We start from the raw sequence: 25,968 nt of genomic DNA, 5'->3' as shown, positions 1-25,968 counted from the left end.
TCTTCTTGTAAATGTAATAAAAACAGATAGTACTGTCCCCTTGTCTTTCTCTTTTAATAATATTGGCACAGATTGTGCTGTGTTCCTCTCTAAACTGGTAGGTAATATAAGTACAGACTGCACTGCCTCTAATTGTTAACAATACTGATTATAAAAAATAGATGAAAAAAAGCTTTAATGACTAGATTGTGCCATTAATAGAAGAACATACAGTAAGTAGCGGGACCATTGCCGACATCTAGGAAATTGCTTAAGTTATGTACCAAAAAAAAATAACTTTTATTGCCACTTTATTTAATAAAATAAATATGTTACACATTGATAAGAAGCACTAAACATATCGAAGGAACAAGAAATAAAATCTTAAAATATATGATCTGTATAAAATATACTATATTCTTTATATTATTGCAGCAGTTTTCTTGACAGCAGCCGCTATCATCACCCGGGGAGATAAATTGTATACAGTAGAAGATTCACAGAGGATAATCCAAGCTGCGCCATCAGGCAACTATTTTGTGAACTTGTGATACCATTTACCAGGAGCTAGAATTAACAGGTATATTGTCAATGTTATTGCCATTTTATTAAATGGAAGATTAGTTGTAAAATTGCTTCCAAATCACAGTCGAAATTACATGGTCATGAATAAATAAATATATATATATATAGACATTTTACTGATTCTAACTAAAATACACAATATGATTGTCTGTTATATAAGGAGAACAGGCGCGCAGCTCATGGAGGAACCGAGGTAACCAACATAAGCCCTGGTGCCAGGGCCGGCTCCAGGTTTTTGAGGGCCCCGGGCGAAAGAGTCTCAGTGGGCCCCCCCTTTAACACATACCACGATTCATGATGCCCAGATACAGCAGATAAATATAGGTATAGTACAATGCCAGATTTCACTTCTTACATGAGTGATAGCTATTGTAAATTCTGCAGTGTATATATACAGGGCAGGAGGAGCGGTACTGTGCAGTGTATATATACAGGAGGAGCGGTACTGTGCAGTGTATATATACAGGAGGAGCGGTACTGTACAGTGTATATATAGAGGGGAGAGGTACTGTGCAGTGTATATATACAGGAGTGGTACTGTGCGGTATATATATACAGGGGAGATGTACTGTGCGGTGTATATATACAGGAGTGGTACTGTGCGGTATATATATACAGGAGTGGTACTGTGCAGTGTGTATATATACAGGGGAGATGTACTGTGCGGTGTATATATACAGGAGTGGTACTGTGCGGTATATATATACAGGGGAGAGGTACTGTGCAGTGTGTATATATACAGGGGAGATGTACTGTGCTGTGTATATATATAGGACAGGAGGAGTGGTACTGTGCAGTGTATATATACAGGAGGAGTGGTACTGTGCAGTGTATATATACAGGAGGAGTGGTACTGTGCAGTGTATATATACAGGACAGGAGGAGTGGTACTATGCAGTGTATATATACAGGAGGAGTGGTACTGTGCAGTGTATATATACAGGAGGAGTGGTACTGTGCAGTGTATATATACAGGAGGAGTGGTACTGTGCAGTGTATATATACAGGAGGAGTGGTACTGTGCAGTGTATATATACAGGACAGGAGGAGTGGTACTATGCAGTGTATATATACAGGAGGAGTGGTACTGTGCAGTGTATATATACAGGAGGAGTGGTACTGTGCAGTGTATATATACAGGAGGAGTGGTACTGTGCGGTGTATATATACAGGACAGGAGGAGCGGTACTGTGCAGTGTATATATACAGGAGGAGAGGTACTGTGCAGTGTATATACTTCAACAGCCACCCAGCCCAGGCCCCCAGCACCTGTCCTGTATATATATTATACTAGATTGTGGCCCGATTCTAACGCATCGGGTATTCTAGAATATGCATGTCCCCGTAGTATATGGACAATGATGATTCCAGAATTCGCGGCAGACTGTGCCCGTCGCTGATTGATCAAGGCCCAGGCGGCCTCGACCAATCAGAGACGCGGGATTTCCAGGACAGACAGAAAAACCCTTAGATAATTATATATATAGATTCTAATGCATCGGGTATTCTAGAATATGCATGTCCCTGTAGTATATGGACAATGATGATTCCAGAATTCGTGGCAGACTGTGCCCGTCGCTGATTGGTCGAGGCAACCTTTATGACATCATCGTCACCATGGCAACCATTATGACATCTACATTGATACTGTGCCCGTCGCTGATTGGTCGAGGCGAATTCGCGGCAGACTGTGCCCGTCGCTGATTGGTCGAGGCAACCTTTATGACATCATCGTCGCCATGCTGTGCCCGTCTCTGATTGGTCGAGGCCTAGCGGCCTCGACCAATCAGAGACACGGGATTTCCAGGACAGACAGACAGACAGACAGACAGACAGAAAGACAGACAGACAGACAGACAGACGGAAAAACCCTTAGACAATTATATATATAGATACACTGTATCTATACAGGCTGTGCTGGGTGCCTGGGCTGGGCGGCTGCTGTAGTATATATATATATATATATCAGCTGCAGCCGCCCAGCCCATGGCCGCCCCAGGTCACCCAGTCCCAGACTGTCAGAACATACAGCAATATAGCATTGCACTCACTCAGGTGCTGGTAGGAGTTCCGTCTCCTCCGATAAGTTCAGGAGTGCACACAGCCAGGAGATTCAGAGCAGGAGAACTCTCCGCCCACAATGTCACGCTGGCTGTGTCCTTAATTAACCCCTATGTGTGCCTGGCCCTGCACTGACAGTGAGAAGATGCTTGTGCCAGCGCAAATTGAAAGGGTAGAAAGGGTTAAAGCAGCCAGATGGCTCTATGACTGTGTGAGTGGGCCCCCCTGTCTCTTCAGGGCCCCGGCACTTGCCCTGGTAGGCCGGGTGCTGCCGCCGGCCCTGCCTGGTGCCTAAGAGGGACTAAATATCCCACCGCCACAAAACATGACACCAGTATTCTAAATCCTAGGTAAGGAGAAGGCAGAGTACAGATTTTGGGGACAAAGAGTAACTAAACTTTCTTTTATTTAATTATTCATCAGCCTTTTTAAAGTTATGAATCTTCTAAATGTAATCCACTACTTAATTTTGCTTCCATTTCTCCGAAACACCATGCTAAAAGTCCTGTTTTAACTGCCTGGTTCATGCTCTTTTAGATGCTTCTTTGAGCTGCTACTCTAGCAAAAATCTATACTCAAGCAGTTTTTACAAACGATCTCAGTCTGAGCATGGAGGAGCAGAGAAGTTCACAAAGGGACAATGTAAATAGGGTTCGAGTATGGATTCTTGCTAGAAGCAGCAGTTCAAAGCAGCTACTAAAAGAGCATGGACTAAGCAGTTAAAACAGCACTTTCAGCATGTTTCAGAACAGAAGGAAAAACATATAATGGAGGATGATATTAAGATTCATATCTTTTCCAAGGCTGATCAATAAAAGTTAAGTTACTCATTATAGAATTCTCAATTGTAAAAATAATTATGTTAAATTGAATAGATACATACTTGAATTGCGCTTAACACTGGCATATGCGTATCCATGAGGAAGCTAAAAAATATATAAAATTGGATATATGACATTTTGTACATAATTTCTGCATTGATTTTACATTGATCATTTTAACATCGTGCTCATAACTTTAGAAGATGCAAGATAAACTTTTCACAAATTGAATTAAGAGTTGATTAACAGTTCCCATCACCCCTCCATCCCCTGCCTGCCCACCCCTGGCTGCTCTCAATAGCGTATACTTACTGAACTATAATCAGGGACTGATGGCGCTGCTCCAACCTTACAGGGCGGCGGTAGGGTATAGAACTTATTTGTTTCATATAGACCAACATCATGGGGTGAAGAGACCTGTAATGTACAACCAAAAAATCTAATCAAAGATCTGCGGTGAACTCACTGAGCTGAACTGTGGTGAACACAGAGACTTTTTCTCACAGTGCTGAGGTCACCGCAGTTCAGCCCGACTGGGAACACAGCCTCAGTGACTGGCAGTAACTCCGATGATGTCACCGCTGCTCATTGATGCTGCGCTCGCAGCAGCTCATTCATCAGTGGTTCTCAGCCTGGATGGTAGCATCTTGTCACCGTCTAGGATGAAAACTATTTATCCCTGTAGACTGTGAGCCCTTGCGGGCAGGGTCTTCTCTCCTCCTGTACTTGTGTGTGCCTTGTTTTGCTCATGTTTATTGTACTTGTCTATATTTGCCCCATTCGCATGTAAACCGCCATGGAATAAATGGCGCTATAAAAATGTGTAATAATAATAATAATCCCCAAACATGGATTACGGCATGGGAGAGAACGTCGGACAGGTGAGGGATATTGTTGTTTTTTTATTTTTGTTTTATTACAAGAGACGAAGGCTTCAATGGAATGGGCGGTAAGTATAACTGTGTTTGTTATTTTTTAAATAAAAATGGATAAGTGTTTTGTTTATAATAGAGGACTTTATTCTGGCTGTGTCTATATTTACCATGTAACTATAGGACTAGTAATGGATAGGTGTCGTATAGACGGTTCTCCATTACTAACCCATGGGCTTGATGTCACCAGACAATACAAAGGTGACATCAACCCCACAAATATGAATCTCACTTGCCACCACTATAGGGCAAGTGGAAAGGGCCGGCCAAAGCGCCAGAATTGTCGCATCTAATAGATGCGCCTTTTCTGGGCAGCTGCAGGCTACTATTTTTAGGCTGGGGGTGGTCAATATCTGTAGCCACTTACCAGCCTGAGAGTACCTGGTTGTAAAAAATGGGGGACACCCCGCGCTGTTTTTTAAAAAAAATGATTTATTATAATTAAAAAACTAGCATGGGGACTTCTCTATTCTTGATAACCAGCCTTGCTGAAGCTGACAGCTGAGGGTTGCAACCCGCAGCTGTCAGTTTTGCCTGACTGGTTATCAAAAATACAGGGGAACCCAAGCCATTTTATTTATTTATCTATAGTGCAGGCATCGGCTGATGAATACTCCAATCAGCCACTCCTTCTCTCACTGTTATTAGCGGCAGCAGGTGTAGGCTGATGGGAGCAGTAGTCCCATCAGCCACTGCCTTCTCTCACTGTTATCAGTTGAATATAGCTCTGAACATTCTTCCCTGCTCGTGCTGATCGACAGCAGAGCAGGGAACAATGCAGACACATTCACTTAAATGGGTCTACATGTGTAAGTGTGTCTGGTACGTGTGAAAACGGTCACCACACATACCAGACACACTGGCGTGAGAAAGAGCCCTTAATCAGAGCGGAGAGATACATAACATGTAAAACTCCCCAGTACTCACCAGATCACATGAAGGAGGACAGACAGGGACAGCAGGTGGAACTTTCTTATCTGAAAATTCTGTCTTGAAGCATCCAGGAGATTCAGCATAATGATAGCCCTACAATCCAAAGGGTTTTTCTTGAGTAACGTAGACTTATCTGCTGTGTATAGGGACAGGGAAATCCATATGGAATGAGAAATTTCCCCCTACCCATCAACATCGAGAGCCAATCACACCGTGCGCTTCACACGGAGGCAAAACTACTAATACCTCTGCATTCCCCCCATGATCACCCCTCCATCCCCCACCTGCCAACCGCCGGCTGCTCTCAAAAGCGGATACTTACTGGACTATAATCAGGGACTGATGGCGCTGCTCCAACCTCAAAGGGTGGAGGGAGAGTAAGGATTTTTTTTGTTTCATAGAGACCAACGTGATGGGGAGGAGAGACCTGTAATGTACAGTACAACCACAAGATCCAATCAACTAGTTACTAGTAATTATAACTACCAAGTGATTTCTACTATTACCACCACTACTAGCATCATCATTCCTACAACACCTACTACTAATACTAGGATTTTCACTACAACTATAGGTATAGTCTATACCCCTAATGATTCCTACGACAACTAGTATTACTACTACTACAATCATTTAAACTACTACTATAATGATTGTACTACTACTACGATTTATTTAGCTACTGCTATTACACTTTTTACAACTACTACTATTACTACTTCCAAACCAAAATGGTAGTCCTTAGTAAGTATAGGTATTTCATGCAAGATACAACAACCAAAAAAACCCACACATATGGCTAATATGTGGAGGGCAAACAGCAGCGATCCAACTGAGTAAAATTAAAAGATAAGAAGCTGGCGGTGAAACGCGCGTCGGGGTGAGGGGATGCTGAGCCCATCCCTCGTGGCAGCTGTAATTTACATCACACAGGTATACTTTCTGAATGTTAAGCCTATTTTTTGGCAGCACCTTTTTATTTTGGACTGTATAGTACTTTAACCTAAGGGTTTATCTATTCATTGTTAATAGCACTAGGGGATATATAGTGGATTCTGATACCCCTTTTATCCTCCTGTTGTTGTGAATTTACCTTTTGGCTCCCTCTAGTGGCTACTAGTGATTTGACTCTGGGTATGTCATTCATCCCTTGTATGCTCACCTGGGTCGTTAGGTCAGGGGTGTTGCTATATAAGCTCCCTGGACCTTCAGTTCAATGCCTGGCAACGTTGATATCAGAGCTAATCTGTAGTGCTCTTGTCTTCTGATCCTGGTTCCTGTTTGATTAAGCTAAGTCTACTTTCTTGCTTTTTGCTATTTGTTTTTGTTTGCATTTTTGTCCAGCTTGTATATAATCTGTATCCTGACCTTGCTGGAAGCTCTAGGGTGGCTGGTGTTCTCCCCCCGGGCCGTTAGACGGTTCGGGGGTTCTTGAATCTCCAGTGTGGATTTTTGATAGGGTTTTTGTTGACCATATAAGTTATCTTTCTACATTCTGCTATTAGTAAGTGGGCCTCTCTTTGCTAAACCTAGTTAATCTCTGTGTGTGTCATTTCCTCTTACCTCACCGTTATTATTTGTGGGGGGCTTCTATCCTACTTTTGGGGTCTTTTCTCTGGAGGCAAGAGAGGTCTTTGTTTTCCTCTTCTAGGGGTAGTTAGCTCTCCGGCTGGCGCGAGACATCTAGCGACCAACGTAGGCATGTTCCCCGGCTACTTCTAGTGTTGGCGTTAGGAGTAGGTATATGGTCAACCCAGTTACCACTGCCCTATGAGCTGGATTTTTGTACTTCGCAGACTTCCTGATATCTCTGAGACCCTCGCCATTGGGGTCATAACAGTTTGCCAGGCCAGTATTAAATGTTAAATGCATTGCAGAAGCAGGATTATAGAAAGAAAGTTCTGAGTTTGTTTTTTTTTGTTTTTTTTTCTCTCTCTCATTTTTTTTTTCTTTTCCCCTTTACCTCTGAGTGGCTTGTGATTGCTGCAGACATGAATGTCCAGACCTTGATTACAAGTGTGGACCAGCTTGCTACTCGTGTGCAGGGCATACAAGATTATGTTACCAGAAATCCTATGTCAGAACCTAAGATACCGATTCCTGAACCGTTTTCCGGAGACCGATTTAAGTTTAGTAATTTCAGGAATAATTGTAAATTGTTTTTGTCCCTGAGACCCTGTTCCTCTGGAGACTCCGCTCAGCAAGTGAAAATTGTTATTTATTTTTAACGGGGCGACCCCCAGGATTGGGCTTTCTCGCTGGCGCCAGGAGATCCGGCATTGGCTGATATTGATGCGTTTTTTCTGGCGCTCGGTTTGCTTTATGAGGAACCCAATCTTGAGATTCAGGCAGAAAAAGCCTTGCTGGCTATGTCTCAGGGTCAGGATGAGGCTGAAGTGTATTGCCAAAAATTTCGGAAATGGTCCGTGCTGACCCAGTGGAACGAGTGTGCATTGGCTGCAAATTTTAGAAATGGCCTTTCTGAAGCCATTAAGAATGTGATGGTGGGTTTTCCCATTCCCACAGGTCTGAATGATTCCATGGCCCTGGCAATTCAAATTGACCGGCGGTTGCGGGAGCGCAAAACCGCAAATTCCCTCATGGTGTTATCTGAACAGGCACCTGATTTAATGCAATGTGATAGAATCCTGACTAGAAATGAGCGGAAAATTCATAGACGCCAGAATGGCTTGTGTTACTACTGTGGTGATTCTACACATGTTATCTCAGCATGCTCTAAGCGTCTTACTAAGGTTGTTAGTCCTGTCGCCATTGGTAATTTGCAACCTAAATTTATTCTATCTGTAACTTTGATTTGCTCACTGTCATCGTATCCTGTCATGGCGTTTGTAGATTCAGGTGCTGCCCTGAGTCTTATGGATCTGTCATTTGCCAAGCGCTGCGGTTTTGTTCTTGAGCCATTAGAAAATCCTATCCCTCTTAGGGGTATTGATGCTACGCCATTGGCAGAAAATAAACCGCAGTTTTGGACACAGGTTACCATGTGCATGACTCCTGAACATCGGGAGGTGATACGTTTTCTTGTTCTGCATAAGATGCATGATTTGGTTGTTTTGGGTTTGCCATGGTTACAGACCCATAATCCAGTCTTGGACTGGAAGGCAATGTCAGTGTCAAGTTGGGGCTGTCATGGAATTCATGGAGATTCCCTGCCCGTGTCTATTGCTACTTCTACGCCTTCGGAAGTTCCGGCGTATTTGTCTGATTATCAGGATGTCTTCAGCGAGTCTAAGTCCAGTGCACTGCCTCCTCATCGGGAATGTGACTGTGCAATAGATTTGATTCCAGGCAGTAAGTTTCCTAAGGGAAGACTGTTTAATCTGTCGGTACCTGAACATACCGCAATGCGTTCATATATCAAGGAGTCTCTGGAGAAGGGGCATATCCGTCCTTCTTCTTCCCCTCTTGGTGCGGGATTCTTTTTTGTGGCCAAAAAGGACGGATCTTTGAGGCCTTGTATTGACTATCGGCTTTTAAATAAGATCACTGTCAAATTTCAGTATCCTTTGCCGCTGTTGTCAGACTTGTTTGCCCGGATTAAAGGTGCCAAGTGGTTCACCAAGATAGACCTTCGTGGTGCGTACAACCTTGTGCGCATTAAGCAAGGAGATGAATGGAAAACCGCATTCAATACGCCCGAAGGTCATTTTGAGTACTTGGTGATGCCATTTGGGCTCTCCAATGCACCTTCAGTTTTTCAGTCCTTTATGCATGACATTTTCCGGAAGTATCTGGATAAATTTTTGATTGTTTATCTGGATGATATTCTGTTTTTTTCTGATGATTGGGACTCGCATGTGGAGCAGGTCAGGATGGTTTTCAAGATTTTGCGTGAAAATTCTTTGTTTGTTAAAGGCTCAAAGTGTCTCTTTGGTGTACAGAAGGTTCCCTTTTTAGGGTTCATTTTTTCCCCTTCTGCTGTGGAGATGGACCCAGTCAAGGTCCGAGCTATTCATGATTGGACTCAACCCTCGTCAGTTAAGAGTCTTCAGAAGTTCTTGGGTTTTGCTAACTTCTACCGTCGTTTTATCGCTAATTTTTCTAGCGTTGTTAAACCGTTGACGGATATGACCAAGAAAGGCTCTGATGTGGCTAACTGGGCTCCTGCTGCCGTGGAGGCTTTCCAGGAGTTGAAACGCCGGTTTACTTCGGCGCCTGTTTTGTGCCAGCCTGACATCTCACTTCCCTTTCAAGTTGAGGTGGATGCTTCGGAGATTGGGGCAGGGGCCGTTTTGTCGCAGAGAGGCCCTGGTTGCTCTACTATGAGACCTTGTGCCTTTTTCTCTAGGAAGTTTTCGCCGGCAGAGCGAAATTATGATGTGGGCAATCGGGAGTTGTTGGCCATGAAGTGGGCATTTGAGGAGTGGCGTCATTGGCTCGAGGGTGCTAAGCATCGTGTGGTGGTCTTGACTGATCACAAAAATCTGATGTACCTCGAGTCTGCTAAACGCCTGAATCCTAGACAGGCCCGCTGGTCATTGTTTTTCTCCCGTTTTGACTTTGTGGTCTCGTATTTACCAGGTTCTAAGAATGTGAAGGCAGATGCTCTGTCTAGGAGCTTTGTGCCTGATGCTCCTGGAGTCGCTGAACCTGTGGGTATTCTTAAGGAAGGAGTTATCTTGTCAGCTATTTCTCCAGATCTGCGACGTGTGTTGCAGAGATTTCAGGCTGGTAGGCCTGACTCTTGTCCACCTGACAGATTGTTTGTGCCTGCTAAATGGACCAGCAGAGTCATTTCCGAGGTTCATTCCTCGGTGTTGGCAGGGCACCCGGGAATTTTTGGCACCAGGGATCTGGTGGCCAGGTCCTTTTGGTGGCCTTCCTTGTCAAGGGATGTGCGGTCATTTGTGCAGTCCTGTGGTACTTGTGCTCGAGCTAAGCCTTGCTGTTCTCGTGCCAGCGGGTTGCTCTTGCCCTTGCCTGTCCTGAAGAGACCTTGGACACACATCTCTATGGATTTCATTTCGGATCTTCCGGTGTCTCAGGGCATGTCTGTCATCTGGGTGATATGTGATCGTTTCTCCAAGATGGTCCATCTGGTTCCTTTGCCTAAGCTGCCTTCCTCTTCTGATCTGGTTCCTGTGTTCTTCCAGAACGTGGTTCGTTTGCACGGCATTCCTGAGAATATTGTGTCGGACAGAGGATCCCAGTTTGTTTCCAGGTTCTGGCGATCCTTTTGTGGTAGGATGGGCATTGATTTGTCGTTTTCGTCCGCTTTTCATCCACAGACTAACGGACAGACGGAACGAACTAATCAGACTCTGGAGGCGTATTTGAGGTGTTTTGTCTCTTCTGATCAGGATGATTGGGTGACCTTCTTGCCGTTGGCTGAATTTGCCCTTAATAATCGGGCTAGTTCTGCCACCTTGGTTTCGCCATTTTTCTGCAACTCTGGTTTCCATCCTCGTTTTTCCTCGGGGCATGTGGAGCCTTCTGACTGTCCTGGGGTGGATTCTGTGGTGGATAGGTTGCAGCGGATCTGGAATCATGTGGTGGACAACTTGAAGTTGTCACAGGAGAAGGCTCAGCGTTTTGCCAACCGCCGCCGCGGTGTGGGTCCCCGACTTCGCGTTGGGGATTTGGTATGGCTGTCTTCTCGATTTGTTCCTATGAAGGTCTCCTCTCCCAAATTTAAGCCTCGCTTCATTGGTCCTTACAAGATATTGGAAATCATTAATCCTGTATCCTTTCGCCTGGATCTTCCGGTGTCGTTTGCCATTCACAACGTATTTCATAGGTCCTTGTTGCGGCGGTACGTTGTGCCTGTGGTTCCTTCTGCTGAGCCTCCTGCTCCGGTGTTGGTTGAGGGCGAGTTGGAGTACGTGGTGGAGAAGATCTTAGATTCTCGTCTCTCCAGGCGGAGGCTTCAGTACCTGGTCAAGTGGAAGGGCTATGGTCAGGAGGATAATTCCTGGGTGGTCGCCTCTGATGTGCATGCGGCCGATTTAGTTCGTGCCTTTCACGCCGCTCATCCTGATCGCCCTGGTGGTCTTGGTGAGGGTTCGGTGACCCCTCACTAAGGGGGGGGTACTGTTGTGAATTTACCTTTTGGCTCCCTCTAGTGGCTACTAGTGATTTGACTCTGGGTATGTCATTCATCCCTTGTATGCTCACCTGGGTCGTTAGGTCAGGGGTGTTGCTATATAAGCTCCCTGGACCTTCAGTTCAATGCCTGGCAACGTTGATATCAGAGCTAATCTGTAGTGCTCTTGTCTTCTGATCCTGGTTCCTGTTTGATTAAGCTAAGTCTACTTTCTTGCTTTTTGCTATTTGTTTTTGTTTGCATTTTTGTCCAGCTTGTATATAATCTGTATCCTGACCTTGCTGGAAGCTCTAGGGTGGCTGGTGTTCTCCCCCCGGGCCGTTAGACGGTTCGGGGGTTCTTGAATCTCCAGTGTGGATTTTTGATAGGGTTTTTGTTGACCATATAAGTTATCTTTCTACATTCTGCTATTAGTAAGTGGGCCTCTCTTTGCTAAACCTAGTTCATCTCTGTGTGTGTCATTTCCTCTTACCTCACCGTTATTATTTGTGGGGGGCTTCTATCCTACTTTTGGGGTCTTTTCTCTGGAGGCAAGAGAGGTCTTTGTTTTCCTCTTCTAGGGGTAGTTAGCTCTCCGGCTGGCGCGAGACATCTAGCGACCAACGTAGGCATGTTCCCCGGCTACTTCTAGTGTTGGCGTTAGGAGTAGATATATGGTCAACCCAGTTACCACTGCCCTATGAGCTGGATTTTTGTACTTCGCAGACTTCCTGATATCTCTGAGACCCTCGCCATTGGGGTCATAACACCTGTATACTGTCTACCTCTATGTGCCTACCACCATTTTGAGAGGGTCCTTTTTGTGCACTTACATCTATGCACTGTATTATGTACATGGTTTGGTTACCTGGCCATCCAGCTAGGGGGAGTTACTGAACTGTTATTATACCCTCTCTATCTATTAAATTATTTTTTCCCTCCACATTTGCTCTGCGTCCCCTTTATAGATTTTGTTTGCTTTTTAATTGTATATTTTAATATGTTTCAGTAAAATGTATCTTTTAATTGGTTGGATCACTTCTGTTTGCCCTCCACATTAACCATATGTGTGGGGTTTTTATTGGTTGTTGTATTTCTACTTCTACAATAATTTAATATAAATTATATCACCATTATTCTTACTACTACTATTATTATTATGATTTCTACAACTACTATTACTACTACAGTAATTTCTACTACTACTATTTTTATTTTAACTATTACTACTGCTACTATTATTATGATTACTACCATTACTATATTAATTTCCACTACTACTATAATACTTTCTACTACTATTATTATGATTTCTACAACTACCACTACAATTACTACTACTATAATAAATTCCACTACTACAATAATTTCTACTATTACTACCACTACTGCTACTATAATTATGATTGCTACTACTACAATAATTTCCACTACTACTATTACTACTACAATAAATTATACTATTATAATTTCTAGAACTACCACTACAATTACTACTATAATGCTTTCCACAACTATTACTACAATAATTTCTACTACTACTACTACTACTACTACTACTACTACTACTACTACTACTACTATTTTTATTATGATTACTACTATACTATAACTTTTATTTTCTTCTACTATGATGATTACTACTACTACTACTACAACTACTTTACTCATTTCCACTACTATTACTACTACTGTACTATAATTTCTACCATTAATCGAACTACTACTATTATGATTTCTACTACTATCACAACTGCTACTACTATAATTATGATTGCTACTACTACATTAATTTACACTACTACTATTAATACTACAATAATTTCTACAACTACCACAATTACTACTACTGTAATAATCTTCACAACTATTACTACAAAAATTTATACTACTACTACTATTTTTATTGTGATTACTACTATACTAACTTTTATTACTTCTACTATGATGATTATTACTACTATTATTACTACTACAATAATAATTTCTACTACTACTATTACTACCGCCACTACTATTATTATGATTGCTGCTACTACTTTATTCATTTCCACTACTATCACTACTACTGTACTATTATGATTTCTACTACTACTATCACTACTACAACTATTATAATTTCTACTACTATCAGTACAATCATTTCTACTACTATCACTACTACTACAATTTCTACAACTACTACTACTACTATATCTACTATTTCTATTACTTCTACTTTTAAAGAAAGGACCAGGCATTATATGAAAATAAACTGACTCAGAAAACATGCATTACAATACAGGCAAATTCCAGTCTTTGCTTAAGGAGGTTGTTAGGGACCTAAAAAAATTGGCTAAGTGCAAGGAAGTTGATAAAATACTAAAAAAAATGGATAGTCACTTGTTTAAATCGTGACATCTCCAGTGCCATCTATCAGTATGTCCCATCTTTTTTGCTTAATTGCACCAATGATATTATTCTGCACATGCACATTAGTCTGACACTGAGGTCAGTGATTGGCTGCAGCAGTCATGCGCCTCTACAGCGTGCTATCACTGTTGGTGTAGTAAACAGACTAGCAGGACCACAGGAGCAGTGGAGACAGAGCTGCACTGGTTAAAACAGGTGAATATAATTTTTTTAAGGAACAACTACTTAATGCATAGCCAATATTTTATAGATCACACACAGGCCCTTTAGGAGTAGCCGATACTCACTGTGCCGAGTGTCATGTCCGGGTGATACTCTGACTCTACTCCAACCTTAAATGTTGGTGGAAATGTCTTGCAATGTTCTGGCTCGTAGACCCCTAGGGGGTAATGAGGTGAAGGGACCTATAACAGACAAGCACAAATTGAATGAACTGATAGATATGGCCCCTTCTCTTTCTTTGTAGATTTTGTTTTTTAGCCAACCAGGCGGGGTCATTAAGAAGAGAACCTCCTGCAGACCACGCCCACTTGTTAAACATGATGAGATTTTTATACAGGAAAGAGGAGGCCATATCTCAGGAACAGAGAGGCTCAGAAATAAACGAAAAACATCACCGGATTCATTAGAAAAGCGGCATTTATATGAGGTAAAAAAATTACACATTTATGGCAAGTGACAGGTCCTCTTTAACAGCAAGAGTATAAGTGCATACATGATATGTTTATAATGCAGTATTACTGATGTACTCACATATCGCGCCTCGGAGGAATCTCTCCTCTCTCCTCCATACAGTTCTGCTTTCCAAGTTTTGTCCCCTGTGACCTGCAAGTGGTTCAGGTCTGGGAGCTGAACTTCACTCTGGAGAGAAAAACAATGGGGTCACATATAGCCTATGGGTCTCATTGCAAGATATCCAGCACTATCACTGGTTTTTATTAGTACTGGAATTCTCGTATGACCCAAAGGTTTTTTTGGGGGATCCCCCTGCTCAAGGGCAACTGCAACCCCTGCACCTGTTATAGCTGTGATCTTGGAGAAGTAAATATAATTGGGCATAGCATAAAAGACAAAACATATACAGTAACATTTCATATTTTATTTCTAATTCTCACTTCCGTTTGAAGGGGTTACAGGACTCCCACCCACAACTCTCTCTCTACATTATATACCAGGTATAAAGCCAGGCTTTTAGTATCTCTGGTATCTGGTATTACAGATTTGTTGTATTCTGGCTGGGACTGAACTGCAATACCAAACACAGCCACTAGTAAAAGCATTGAGCAATATAAAGGGGAAGCGGTGCTCGCTCGTGTGACACTGTCACGCTGTGATGGTCTTCGGTAAGAGAGAGGGGCCTCAAAGTGTTCCTGGAACTGGGACCAGTACTCTTGAAGGTAGAGAGGCCTGGGTCTTTGATTTTACTATGCTCCTGTTAAACCCTAATCTGTCCCCTCCCCAACCCCATGAGGCATGGGACAGAAATGTAAGATAAACAAGACACAAAGACAAAACAGGGATAATACAAAACCTCTATCATACAAAAGCACTAACTAACAACATGGATGAGGATAGGGACAGGGAGGAATAAACTGAATGGGAAAAAGGGAACAGGAAATAAACACACACACGTACTACTGCAAACCACAGAACACTACTACAATAACTCTACTCCAATCACTTAGCTTTAGCACTTAGCACAGGAAGACAAAAGTTTTAACGGCAGCGACTAAAAGCCCAGAGACTGTATATATAGAGGGAGTAAATTATAAGCAATTGCAGCTGGGAACAACCAGGCTGTATGGTCTTAGCCAGCCTGGAAAGGGTCTTTAACCCTCTTAGCACCGAAGGAAAGGAAATCCATTTAAAATAGGACATGAATCACACCATCTCTAAAGAGGATTTGCGATTCATTACTCAACATGACCATCTAACTCTAGGTCTTCCAGGGGGACGTGACACCCTTGTGACACACTGTCCCTTTAAACAGTATTATGGTCCCTCAAATGTACAACTGAGGCAGTGGACAAGATCACAGTTTATTAATTATACTCACTAAATCTGTGACATCAGCTTCATAGGGGATGTTATAATGGTCGCTGATCTCCATAAGGTACTTCTCCACCAGACATTTAGAAGGAGCTGTGGTGCTGAGCCCATGAATAAGCTGTGGACAGAGGAAGTGTTAAAGGGATTGTCCATTTTTGAAAACCTATGAGGACACTTATCTCTTAGACATTGACCACAAAGACCATCTTTCCCTCCGGAGGATCCACCACGTCTAGGCTACCCATGGACAGCCTATTGGGTACTGTGTAATACTTTATCTCTCCTGTGATGGCGCCGCAAGGAAATTAAGCACATGCTTCCCAGGTCACTAATAGATTCCGGGAAAGCAGTGGACACCCTGTGATCAAGCAATCATTGGTCAATGATCAACCATAACACAAAGTGATTGTCCAAGTCAAGAAGAACATGAGGATAATGCATTTCAAAAACTACAAGAATGCAGAATTTGGGGAAAAATGTTTCAAGTTGTGCCAAAGTTAATGAAATGGAGCTCAAGTTATAATATACTGTATATGTCGGTACCCTGGACCTTGTGTATCCCACAACACATTACTGAGATACCAACCTAAATTTGGCACTTACTTTCCGATTGATAGATTCGGCTTTACCCTTCTGGCACAGCTTGCCAAACTTTTTTCCATACTTGTTACACAACTGAATAGAGACCTGCAAAGTGCACAGAAAAGATCATTTCCTGCAAAAAACACAATAAATTCATCTCAGCTTTGACATGTTTTATGCTTCACAGCAATGTCTAAAAAAAATCTAATGAAGAAATAATTAAATATTTAAAATACAGAATTTACAAATATTTCCCTTTCCAGGGAGCTTTCGGATATCTGCTGCCCTACACTTAATACCAGGGCTGGACCCTTCCACAACCGTCACATTAAAGACACATTGCACTGCTCCTATTTGCAGGTGGAAATTACAGCATGTTGGCTTTGTGTGGTATAATGCCTTGAAAAAGTATTCATGCCCCGTGAACTTTTCCATTTTGGTTCACTGTACACCCACAAACTTACTGGGATTTTATGTGATATGCCAACACAAAGTAGCAAGTATTTGTGAAGTGTAAAAGGTTTTCTTATTATATTACAAATACAAATCTTAAAATTGTACAGTGCATTTGTATTCAGCCCCCATGTAATCTGATACCCCTAAATAAAATCCTGAGTGACCAATTGCCTCCAGAAGTCACATAACTAGTACATTAAGTCCACCCGTGTGTGATTTCATCTCAGTATAACTACAGATGTTCTGTGAAGGCCTCAGAGGTTTGAGAAAATTAGGGATCAAACAGCATCATGAAAACCAAGGAACACACCAGACAGGTCAGGGATAAAATTGTTGAGAAGAGTAAAGCAGGGTTAGTTTATAAAAAATAGCCCAAACACTGCTCAATCAATCATCCAAAAATGGAATGAATTGGCACAACTGCAAACCTAGCAAGATATGGCCGTCCACCTAATCTGACATCCCAAGCAAGTAGAGCACTAATCAGAGAAACAGCCAAGAGGTCTATAGTCATTCTGGAGGAGCTGCAGATATCCACAGCTCAGATGGGAGACTCTCTCCACAGGACAACTATTAGTTGTATACTCCACAAATCTGGCCTTTGAGGAAGAGTGTCAAGAAGAAAGCTATTTTTGAAAGAAAGCCATAAGACGTCCTGTTTGAAGTTTGGTAAAAGCCTTGTAGGGGACACAGCTAGCATGTGAAAGAAGGTCCTCTGGTCAGATGAGACCAAAGTAGAACTTTTGGCATTAATTGCAAAACACAGAAAATTAACACTGCACATCACCTTGAAAACACCATCCCCACTGTCAACCATGGTGATGGTAGCATCATGCTGTGGGGAGACTTTTCTTCAGCAAGGACAGGGAAGCTGGTCAAAGTTGATGGGAATATGAATGGAGCTAAATACAGGAAAGGTGGTCCTACAAAGTATTGACTTGGGAGAGGGGCTGAATATAAATGCATCTCACAATCTTCAGATTTATATTGTTAAAATAATTAGAAAACCATGTATCATTTTCCTTGGAAAAGTATTTCCCTTGTGCGTGTGAATACTTTTTCAAGGCACTGTACATCACCCTAATACTTTAAGGCAAAATTTTAAAAACTTTCTCCTAGATATACATCCTAGCAAAATAAATGTTATGATGCAGATATTCTATTACCCACTGGTTTCAGTTCTGGAATGTCCGCCTCTAAACGTGGAGCGCACCAAACCACACCGGACACGGCTTCCTCCAGATCCGGGCTCATTTCCCTACACAGAAGGCAACATGTTCATATTATTACTTAGTATAAGAGTAATTAAAAAATAGCAAAAAATTGGCATGCTAATTAAAAAAAAATTGGGAAAAATGTAGAAGAACCTGATTCCCAGACAAAGAACTTTCGCAAACTAGGCACACCTCTCTAGTAGCCCCTTTTCTCGTCACATTGCTACAATGGTACCCGGCTTCAGACTTACTTCATTGTTTTTATCAATTCCAGTCTTTCGAGGAGAAGTTGACAGTATAAATACAGAATCTCCAAGACTTCTATTGTATAATCTACTCGGACAATATGCTCCACCCGGATCTGAGCATTCCCACGTTTCCCGGCTTCTAAATAATCTGCTATCTCCTTCCTTGTCTTCTGGACCAATTCATCTGCAAATAGAAGGAAACAAACATTAGAAACCATTTTGGAGTACTATTTATTTGATGGTATGCACACAAAGATCCAAAAAAAAAGTTGAATTTTTCACATGGAAAAAGCTTCAAAAAAAGCTCCTTTTCGGGAAGTTTCTCATTTCCAGAAGCGCTTTTGGGAGAGTTTTTTTTCCTGTAGTGTTTTTTTTACAGCTTTTCAAATTGACAGGGCTTCCTTTGGAGCACATTTAATCGACTGGCATGCACTTTTTTGGGACAATTTTCAAAATTTCTTTGGGAAATAAAATGCTCCAAAAACAATGAATAGGAAAACTTTTCCTTTTTGAAGGAGTTTTTTAGTAGTAGATCTACTGGAAATTACTCAAAACGCTCTGTGTGAACTTGGCATGAAGAACAAAGCCACCCAACCCAATTTTTTTGGTGTTTTCATGGGGGCCCCCTGAATTGCCATGATTGTGAATAAAACATTAAATGCCCAAGTGTTTTTTTTTTGGGGCTTAACAGAGATAAGCCGACTCCAGATGTTACCACAGTCACCCGCATGTGCACGGGTATGGGGCTTGGGAGGGATACCTGTCGGCTGAATACTTTTAGAATAATACATCTTCAATATAACTGCAGGCTGACAGGTGAGACGATTCTTCAAAGCAGGGGCGCCAGTGTCGCTGTGGCCATTAGATGGCAGTATTTTTAATTATGTTTAAAGGGAACCTGTCAGCTGATTCATACTGCCCAAAGCACATGCAACCACAAATTGTCTCCAATATTGCAGCCATGCATGTTCTTTTCTTAAACACTGCAGCGTTTCAGAGAAGACATACTTTGAAAAGCCATCCGAATACTATAAGGGCAGACCTGACTAGTCCGATGCGGTACCAGACAGCTTCTCCCCGTTTCACTTCCCTGGACTGACCGGTTTCCCCATATGTGTATATAGGGAGCGACCTGTCAATCTACTGGAGTGGGGTGGGAAGAAGCCATTGAGGACCAGCCTCTTGGACTAATGATCCGAGATGCAGCGCCCCCGTCTGACCGAATGGAGCCAGAGTCTGACTCATGTTCCTCTGTTTAGGGCTTTAGGAATCAGATGTCAGGTTCCCTTTAATATCAACATAACAATAACATACATAAAAGACTGAAAAAAATGTCACATCTGGATATCATTAAAATATTTCAGAGAAATTAAAAGTGACATTCCCCTTCCCTGCCATCTGTAATGTGTGCAGCGCTCCAGGGTCCAGTGAAACCTGTTCTTGCACTTTTTCGAGGGAATGTAGATGATATAGAAAGGACGATGACTCGCACTGCATTTTTTTTCAAACTGGGTCTACAAAACTAATAAGGTAAAAATCTAGATGGAGTAATCTATAACCTGTGTATTTCTAGCTGCTAGGGAACTACAACAATCAGCATACCCTGAGCGCCACATGACAAACAAGACATCCTGACCGTTTCCTTTGCAACAATGAGAAATTGTTTTGTATGAATCCATATATAATCTCTGTGCTCCTGACCATACACCCCCCCTGTATATAATCACTGTGCTCCTGACCATACACCCCCCATCTACTATATAATTGTCTAAGGGTACTTCCATCTGTCTGTCCTTCTGTCTGTCTGTCGTGGTTATTCGTTCGCTGATTGGTCTCGCCAGCTGCCTGTCATGGCTGCCGCGACCAATCAGCGACGTGCATATTCTAGAATACCCGATGCGTTAGAATCGGGCCACCATCTAGTCTGTATATAATCACTGTGCTCCTGACCATACACCCCCATCTGTATATAATCACTGTGCTCCTGACCGTACACCCCCCTCTGTATATAATCACTGTGCTCCTGACCATACACCCTCATCTGTATATAATCACTGTGCTCCTGACCATACACCCCCATCTGTATATAATCACTGTGCTCCTGACCATACACCCCCATCTGTATATAATCACTGTGCTCCTGACCATACACCCCCATCTGTATATAATCACTGTGCTCCTAACCATACACCCTCATCTGTATATAATCACTGTGCTCCTGACCATACACCCCCATCTGTATATAATCACTGTGCTCCTGACCATACACCCCCATCTGTATATAATCACTGTGCTCCTGACCATACACCCCCCATCTGTATATAATCACTGTGCTCCTGACCATACACCCCCATCTGTATATAATCACTGTGCTCCTGACCGTACACCCCCCTCTGTATATAATCACTGTGCTCCTGACCATACACCCTCATCTGTATATAATCACTGTGCTCCTGACCATACACCCCCATCTGTATATAATCACTGTGCTCCTGACCATACACCCCCATCTGTATATAATCACTGTGCTCCTGACCATACACCCTCATCTGTATATAATCACTGTGTTCCTGACCGTACACCCCCATCTGTATATAATCACTGTGCTCCTAACCATACACCCCCATCTGTATATAATCACTGTGCTCCTGACCGTACACCCCCCTCTGTATATAATCACTGTGCTCCTGACCATACACCCTCATCTGTATATAATCACTGTGCTCCTGACCATACACCCCCATCTGTATATAATCACTGTGCTCCTGACCATACACCCCCATCTGTATATAATCACTGTGCTCCTGACCATACACCCCCATCTGTATATAATCACTGTGCTCCTGACCATACACCCCCATCTGTATATAATCACTGTGCTCCTGACCATACACCCCCATCTGTATATAATCACTGTGCTCCTGACCATACACCCTCATCTGTATATAATCACTGTGCTCCTGACCATACACCCCCATCTGTATATAATCACTGTGCTCCTGACCATACACCCCCATCTGTATATAATCACTGTGCTCCTGACCATACACCCCCATCTGTATATAATCACTGTGCTCCTGACCATACACCCCCATCTGTATATAATCACTGTGCTCCTGACCATACACCCCCATCTGTATATAATCACTGTGCTCCTGACCATACACCCCCATCTGTATATAATCACTGTGCTCCTGACCATACACCCCCATCTGTATATAATCACTGTGCTCCTGACCATACACCCCCATCTGTATATAATCACTGTGCTCCTGACCATACACCCCCATCTGTATATAATCACTGTGCTCCTGACCATACACCCCCATCTGTATATAATCACTGTGCTCCTGACCATACACCCCCCATCTGTATATAATCACTGTATTCCTGACTATACACCCCCATCTGTATATAATCACTGTGCTCCTGACCGTACACCCCCCTCTGTATATAATCACTGTGCTCCTGACCATACACCCCCATCTGTATATAATCACTGTGCTCCTGACCATACACCCCCATCTGTATATAATCACTGTGCTCCTGACCATACACCCCCATCTGTATATAATCACTGTGCTCCTGACCATACACCCCCATCTGTATATAATCACTGTGCTCCTGACCATACACCCCCATCTGTATATAATCACTGTGCTCCTGACCATACACCCCCATCTGTATATAATCACTGTGCTCCTGACCATACACCCCCATCTGTATATAATCACTGTGCTCCTGACCGTACACCCCCTTCTGTATATAATCACTGTATTCCTGACTATACACCCCCATCTGTATATAATCACCGTGCTCCTGACCGTACACCCCCTTCTGTATATAGTCACCATGTTCCTGACTATACACCCCCATCTGTATATAATCACTGTGCTCCTGACCATACACCCCCCATCTGTATACAATCACTGTGCTCCTGACCATACACCCCCATCTGTATATAATCACTGTGCTCCTGACCATACACCCCCATCTGTATATAATCACTGTGCTCCTGACCATACACCCCCATCTGTATATAATCACTGTGCTCCTGACCGTACACCCCCCTCTGTATATAATCACGGTGCTCCTGACCTTACACCCCCATCTGTATATAATCACGGTGCTCCTGACCTTACACCCCCATCTGTATATAATCACGGTGCTCCTGACCTTACACCCCCTTCTGTATATAATCACTGTGTTCCTGACTATACACCCCCATCTGTATATAATCACTGTGCTCCTGACCATACACCCCCATCTGTATATAGTCACCGTGTTCCTGACTATACACCCCCATCTGTATATAATCACTGTGCTCCTGACCATACACCCCCCATCTGTATACAATCACTGTGCTCCTGACCATACACCCCCATCTGTATATAATCACTGTGCTCCTGACCGTACACCCCCATCTGTATATAATCACTGTGCTCCTGACCATACACCCCCATCTGTATATAATCACGGTGCTCCTGACCTTACACCCCCATCTGTATATAATCACTGTGCTCCTGACCATACACCCCCCTCTGTATATAATCACTGAGCTCCTGACCATACACCCCCATCTGTATATAATCACTGTGCTCCTGACCGTACACCCCCTTCTGTATATAATCACTGTGTTCCTGACTATACACCCCCATCTGTATATAATCACTGTGCTCCTGACCATACACCCCCATCTGTATATAATCACTGTGCTCCTGACCATACACCCCCATCTGTATATAATCACTGTGCTCCTGACCGTACACCCCCTTCTGTATATAATCACTGTGTTCCTGACTATACACCCCCATCTGTATATAATCACTGTGCTCCTGACCGTACACCCCCTTCTGTATATAATCACTGTGTTCCTGACTGTACACCCCCATCTGTATATAATCACTGTGCTCCTGACCTTACACCCCCCATCTGTATATAATTACTGTGCTCCTGACCATACACCCCCCATCTGTATATAATCACTGTGCTCCTGACCATACACCCCCATCTGTATATAATCACTGTGCTCCTGACCTTACACCCCCTATCTGTATATAATCACTGTGCTCCTGACCATACACCCCCCATCTGTATATAATCACTGTGCTCCTGACCATACAACCCCCATCTGTATATAATCACTGTACTCCTGACCGTACACCCCCATCTGTATATAATCACTGTGCTCCTGACCGTACACCCCCATCTGTATATAATCACTGTGCTCCTGACCATACACCCCCATCTGTATATAATCACTGTGCTCCTGACCATACACCCCCATCTGTATATAATCACTGTGCTCCTGACCATACACCCCCATCTGTATATAATCACTGTGCTCCTGACCATACAACCCCCATCTGTATATAATCACTGTACTCCTGACCGTACACCCCCATCTGTATATAATCACTGTGCTCCTGACCGTACACCCCCATCTGTATATAATCACTGTGCTCCTGACCATACACCCCCATCTGTATATAATCACTGTGCTCCTGACCATACACCCCCATCTGTATATAATCACTGTGCTCCTGACCATACACCCCCATCTGTATATAATCACTGTGCTCCTGACCATACACCCCCATCTGTATATAATCACTGTGCTCCTGACCGTACACCCCCATCTGTATATAATCACTGTGTTCCTGACTATACACCCCCATCTGTATATAATCACTGTGCTCCTGACCATACACCCCCTTCTGTATATAGTCACCATGTTCCTGACTATACACCCCCATCTGTATATAATCACTGTGCTCCTGACCATACACCCCCCATCTGTATACAATCACTGTGCTCCTGACCATACACCCCCATCTGTATATAATCACTGTGTTCCTGACTATACACCCCCATCTGTATATAATCACTGTGCTCCTGACCGTACACCCCCATCTGTATATAACACTGTGCTCCTGACCATACACCCCCCATCTGTATATAATTACTATGCTCCTGACCGTACACCCCCATCTGTATATAATCACTGTGCTCCTGACCATACACCCCACCATCTGTATATAATCACTGTGCTCCTGACCATACACCCCCCATCTGTATATAATCACTGTGCCCTTTCTATATTTAATTCATCAATACCCAATTATTAAAATGTTTGTTGACAATAAAAAAATAATTTTTCCTTACTTCTCTTATTCACCAGCATCTTCAGCCTGGTAATGGCGAGCTTCAGATTACTACGAAGATGATCGGGTTTGAAACTTGAACTGAACATCTTTCCTTTTCCTTACTAAAAATAAAAAAATTGAAAACTTTTTCATACTTTGATAACTCAGCCTCCCAAATTATTCCTTTTCCTGGTGTCACAAGTGATAACTGAAGGACTGGCCATTCAGGGTTGTCAGAAAGCTGGGTGACAGCCAATGCAAGAAATGTAACAGAATCCATCTTGGCACAAATATAACAATACCAGCGTTGAAAATTAGCTAGATATAATTTTTACTATTTTGGATTGAGTGCGATTTAATATTTAACTATTTTTTTGAGCGTTTTGTCATTTGATATTTTTAATTGTTTTTTATTATTATGATAAAAAATAATGGTGAAGGTTCTTACCTACATGCGTCCGCTCAGCAGAAAGAACCTGCAGAAATGAAGAGTAAATTCCGTTTCTGAGTCAGGTCGTCGGACCGGATCCTGCGCAACACTAACAAATCTCTGCACACAAAGCGTAAAGTTCCTGGGACTTTTTTCAGCTTTTATCATAAACTTGTTTCAGTGTCATCACTTCTTTTCAGTTAGTAAGTTATTTTTCTAGAAAGCGAGAAACAACTCAGCATGGAAAAGCAGATGACAGCCCTACATGACATGCTCCATGTTCAGGGCGCCATGGAGTCTGCTGCTGGCCGGTGGAGCAGGCTGGCAGAATTATTATTATTTATTATTATAGCACCATTTATTCCATGGCGCTTTACATGTGAGGAGGGGTATACATAATAAAAACAAGTACAATAATCTTGAACAATACAAGTCACGACTGGTACAGGAGGAGAGAGGACCCTGCCCGCGAGGGCTCACAATCTACAAGGCATGGGTGAGGATACAGTAGGTGAGGATAGAGCTGGTCGTGCAGTGATTTGGTCGATCGGTGATTACTGCAGGTTGTAGGCTTGTCAGAAGAGGTGGGTCTTCAGGTTCTTTTTGAAGGTTTCGATGGTAGGCGAGAGTCTGATGTGTTGTGGTAGAGGGTTCCAGAGTAGGGGTGATGCGCGAGAGAAATCTTGTATACGATTGTGGGAAGAGGAGATAAGAGGGGAGTAGAGAAGGAGATCTTGTGAGGATCGGAGGTTGCATGCAGGAAGGTACCGGGAGACGAGGTCACAGATGTATGGAGGAGACAGGTTGTGGATGGCTTTGTATGTCATGGTTAGGGTTTTGTACTGGAGTCTCTGGGTATTGGGGAGCCAGTGAAGGGATTGACAGAGGGGAGATGCCGGGGAATAGCGGGGGGACAGGTGGAGAGTGTTAGAAGGGAGGCCACAGAGCAGGAGGTTGCAGTAGTCGAGGCGGGAGATGATGAGGGCATGGACTAGGGTTTTTGCAGATTCTTGGTTTAGGAATGTACGGTTCCGTGAAATACTTTTGAGTTGAAGGCGGCATGAAGTGGAAAGGACT

General features: G+C 43.0%; 1 protein-coding gene and 1 long non-coding RNA gene across 5 annotated transcripts; one reads left to right on the top strand and one right to left on the bottom strand.

Moving 5' to 3' along the window:
• Positions 1-273: 273 nt before the first annotated feature.
• On the bottom strand, positions 274-24,579 carry LOC143807227 (IST1 homolog). 2 transcript variants are annotated; one of them, XM_077288550.1, is made up of 12 exons: positions 24,481-24,579; positions 18,319-18,499; positions 18,024-18,111; positions 16,419-16,502; positions 15,823-15,933; positions 14,520-14,627; positions 14,054-14,170; positions 5,634-5,738; positions 5,306-5,404; positions 3,759-3,863; positions 3,509-3,551; positions 274-546 (listed from the first exon to the last, which is right to left on the bottom strand). In XM_077288550.1, exons 1-12 carry the CDS (start codon positions 24,566-24,568, stop codon positions 512-514), a joined length of 1,164 nt encoding a protein of 387 aa, XP_077144665.1. In that variant the 5' UTR covers positions 24,569-24,579; the 3' UTR covers positions 274-511. The 2 variants fall into 2 exon arrangements, with proteins under 2 accessions (XP_077144665.1, XP_077144666.1); XM_077288551.1 differs by lacking the exon at positions 5,634-5,738.
• Positions 2,909-24,612, top strand: LOC143807228 (uncharacterized). 3 transcript variants are annotated; one of them, XR_013221679.1, is made up of 4 exons: positions 2,909-2,975; positions 14,233-14,415; positions 19,680-19,845; positions 24,497-24,612. It is a non-coding gene; the product is annotated as an uncharacterized LOC143807228 (long non-coding RNA). The 3 variants fall into 3 exon arrangements; XR_013221680.1 differs by lacking the exon at positions 19,680-19,845 and having other exon boundaries at positions 24,497-24,579; XR_013221681.1 differs by lacking the exons at positions 19,680-19,845; positions 24,497-24,612 and adding an exon at positions 18,342-18,520.
• The last annotated feature ends 1,356 nt before the right edge of the window (positions 24,613-25,968 follow it).

The sequence above is a fragment of the Ranitomeya variabilis genome, chromosome 2, assembly GCF_051348905.1.
Source record: "Ranitomeya variabilis isolate aRanVar5 chromosome 2, aRanVar5.hap1, whole genome shotgun sequence".
NCBI classification, from domain to species: Eukaryota; Metazoa; Chordata; class Amphibia; order Anura; family Dendrobatidae; genus Ranitomeya; species Ranitomeya variabilis.
Note: the sequence above shows the minus strand (reverse complement) of the source record. Positions and strands in the feature narration are given on the sequence as shown.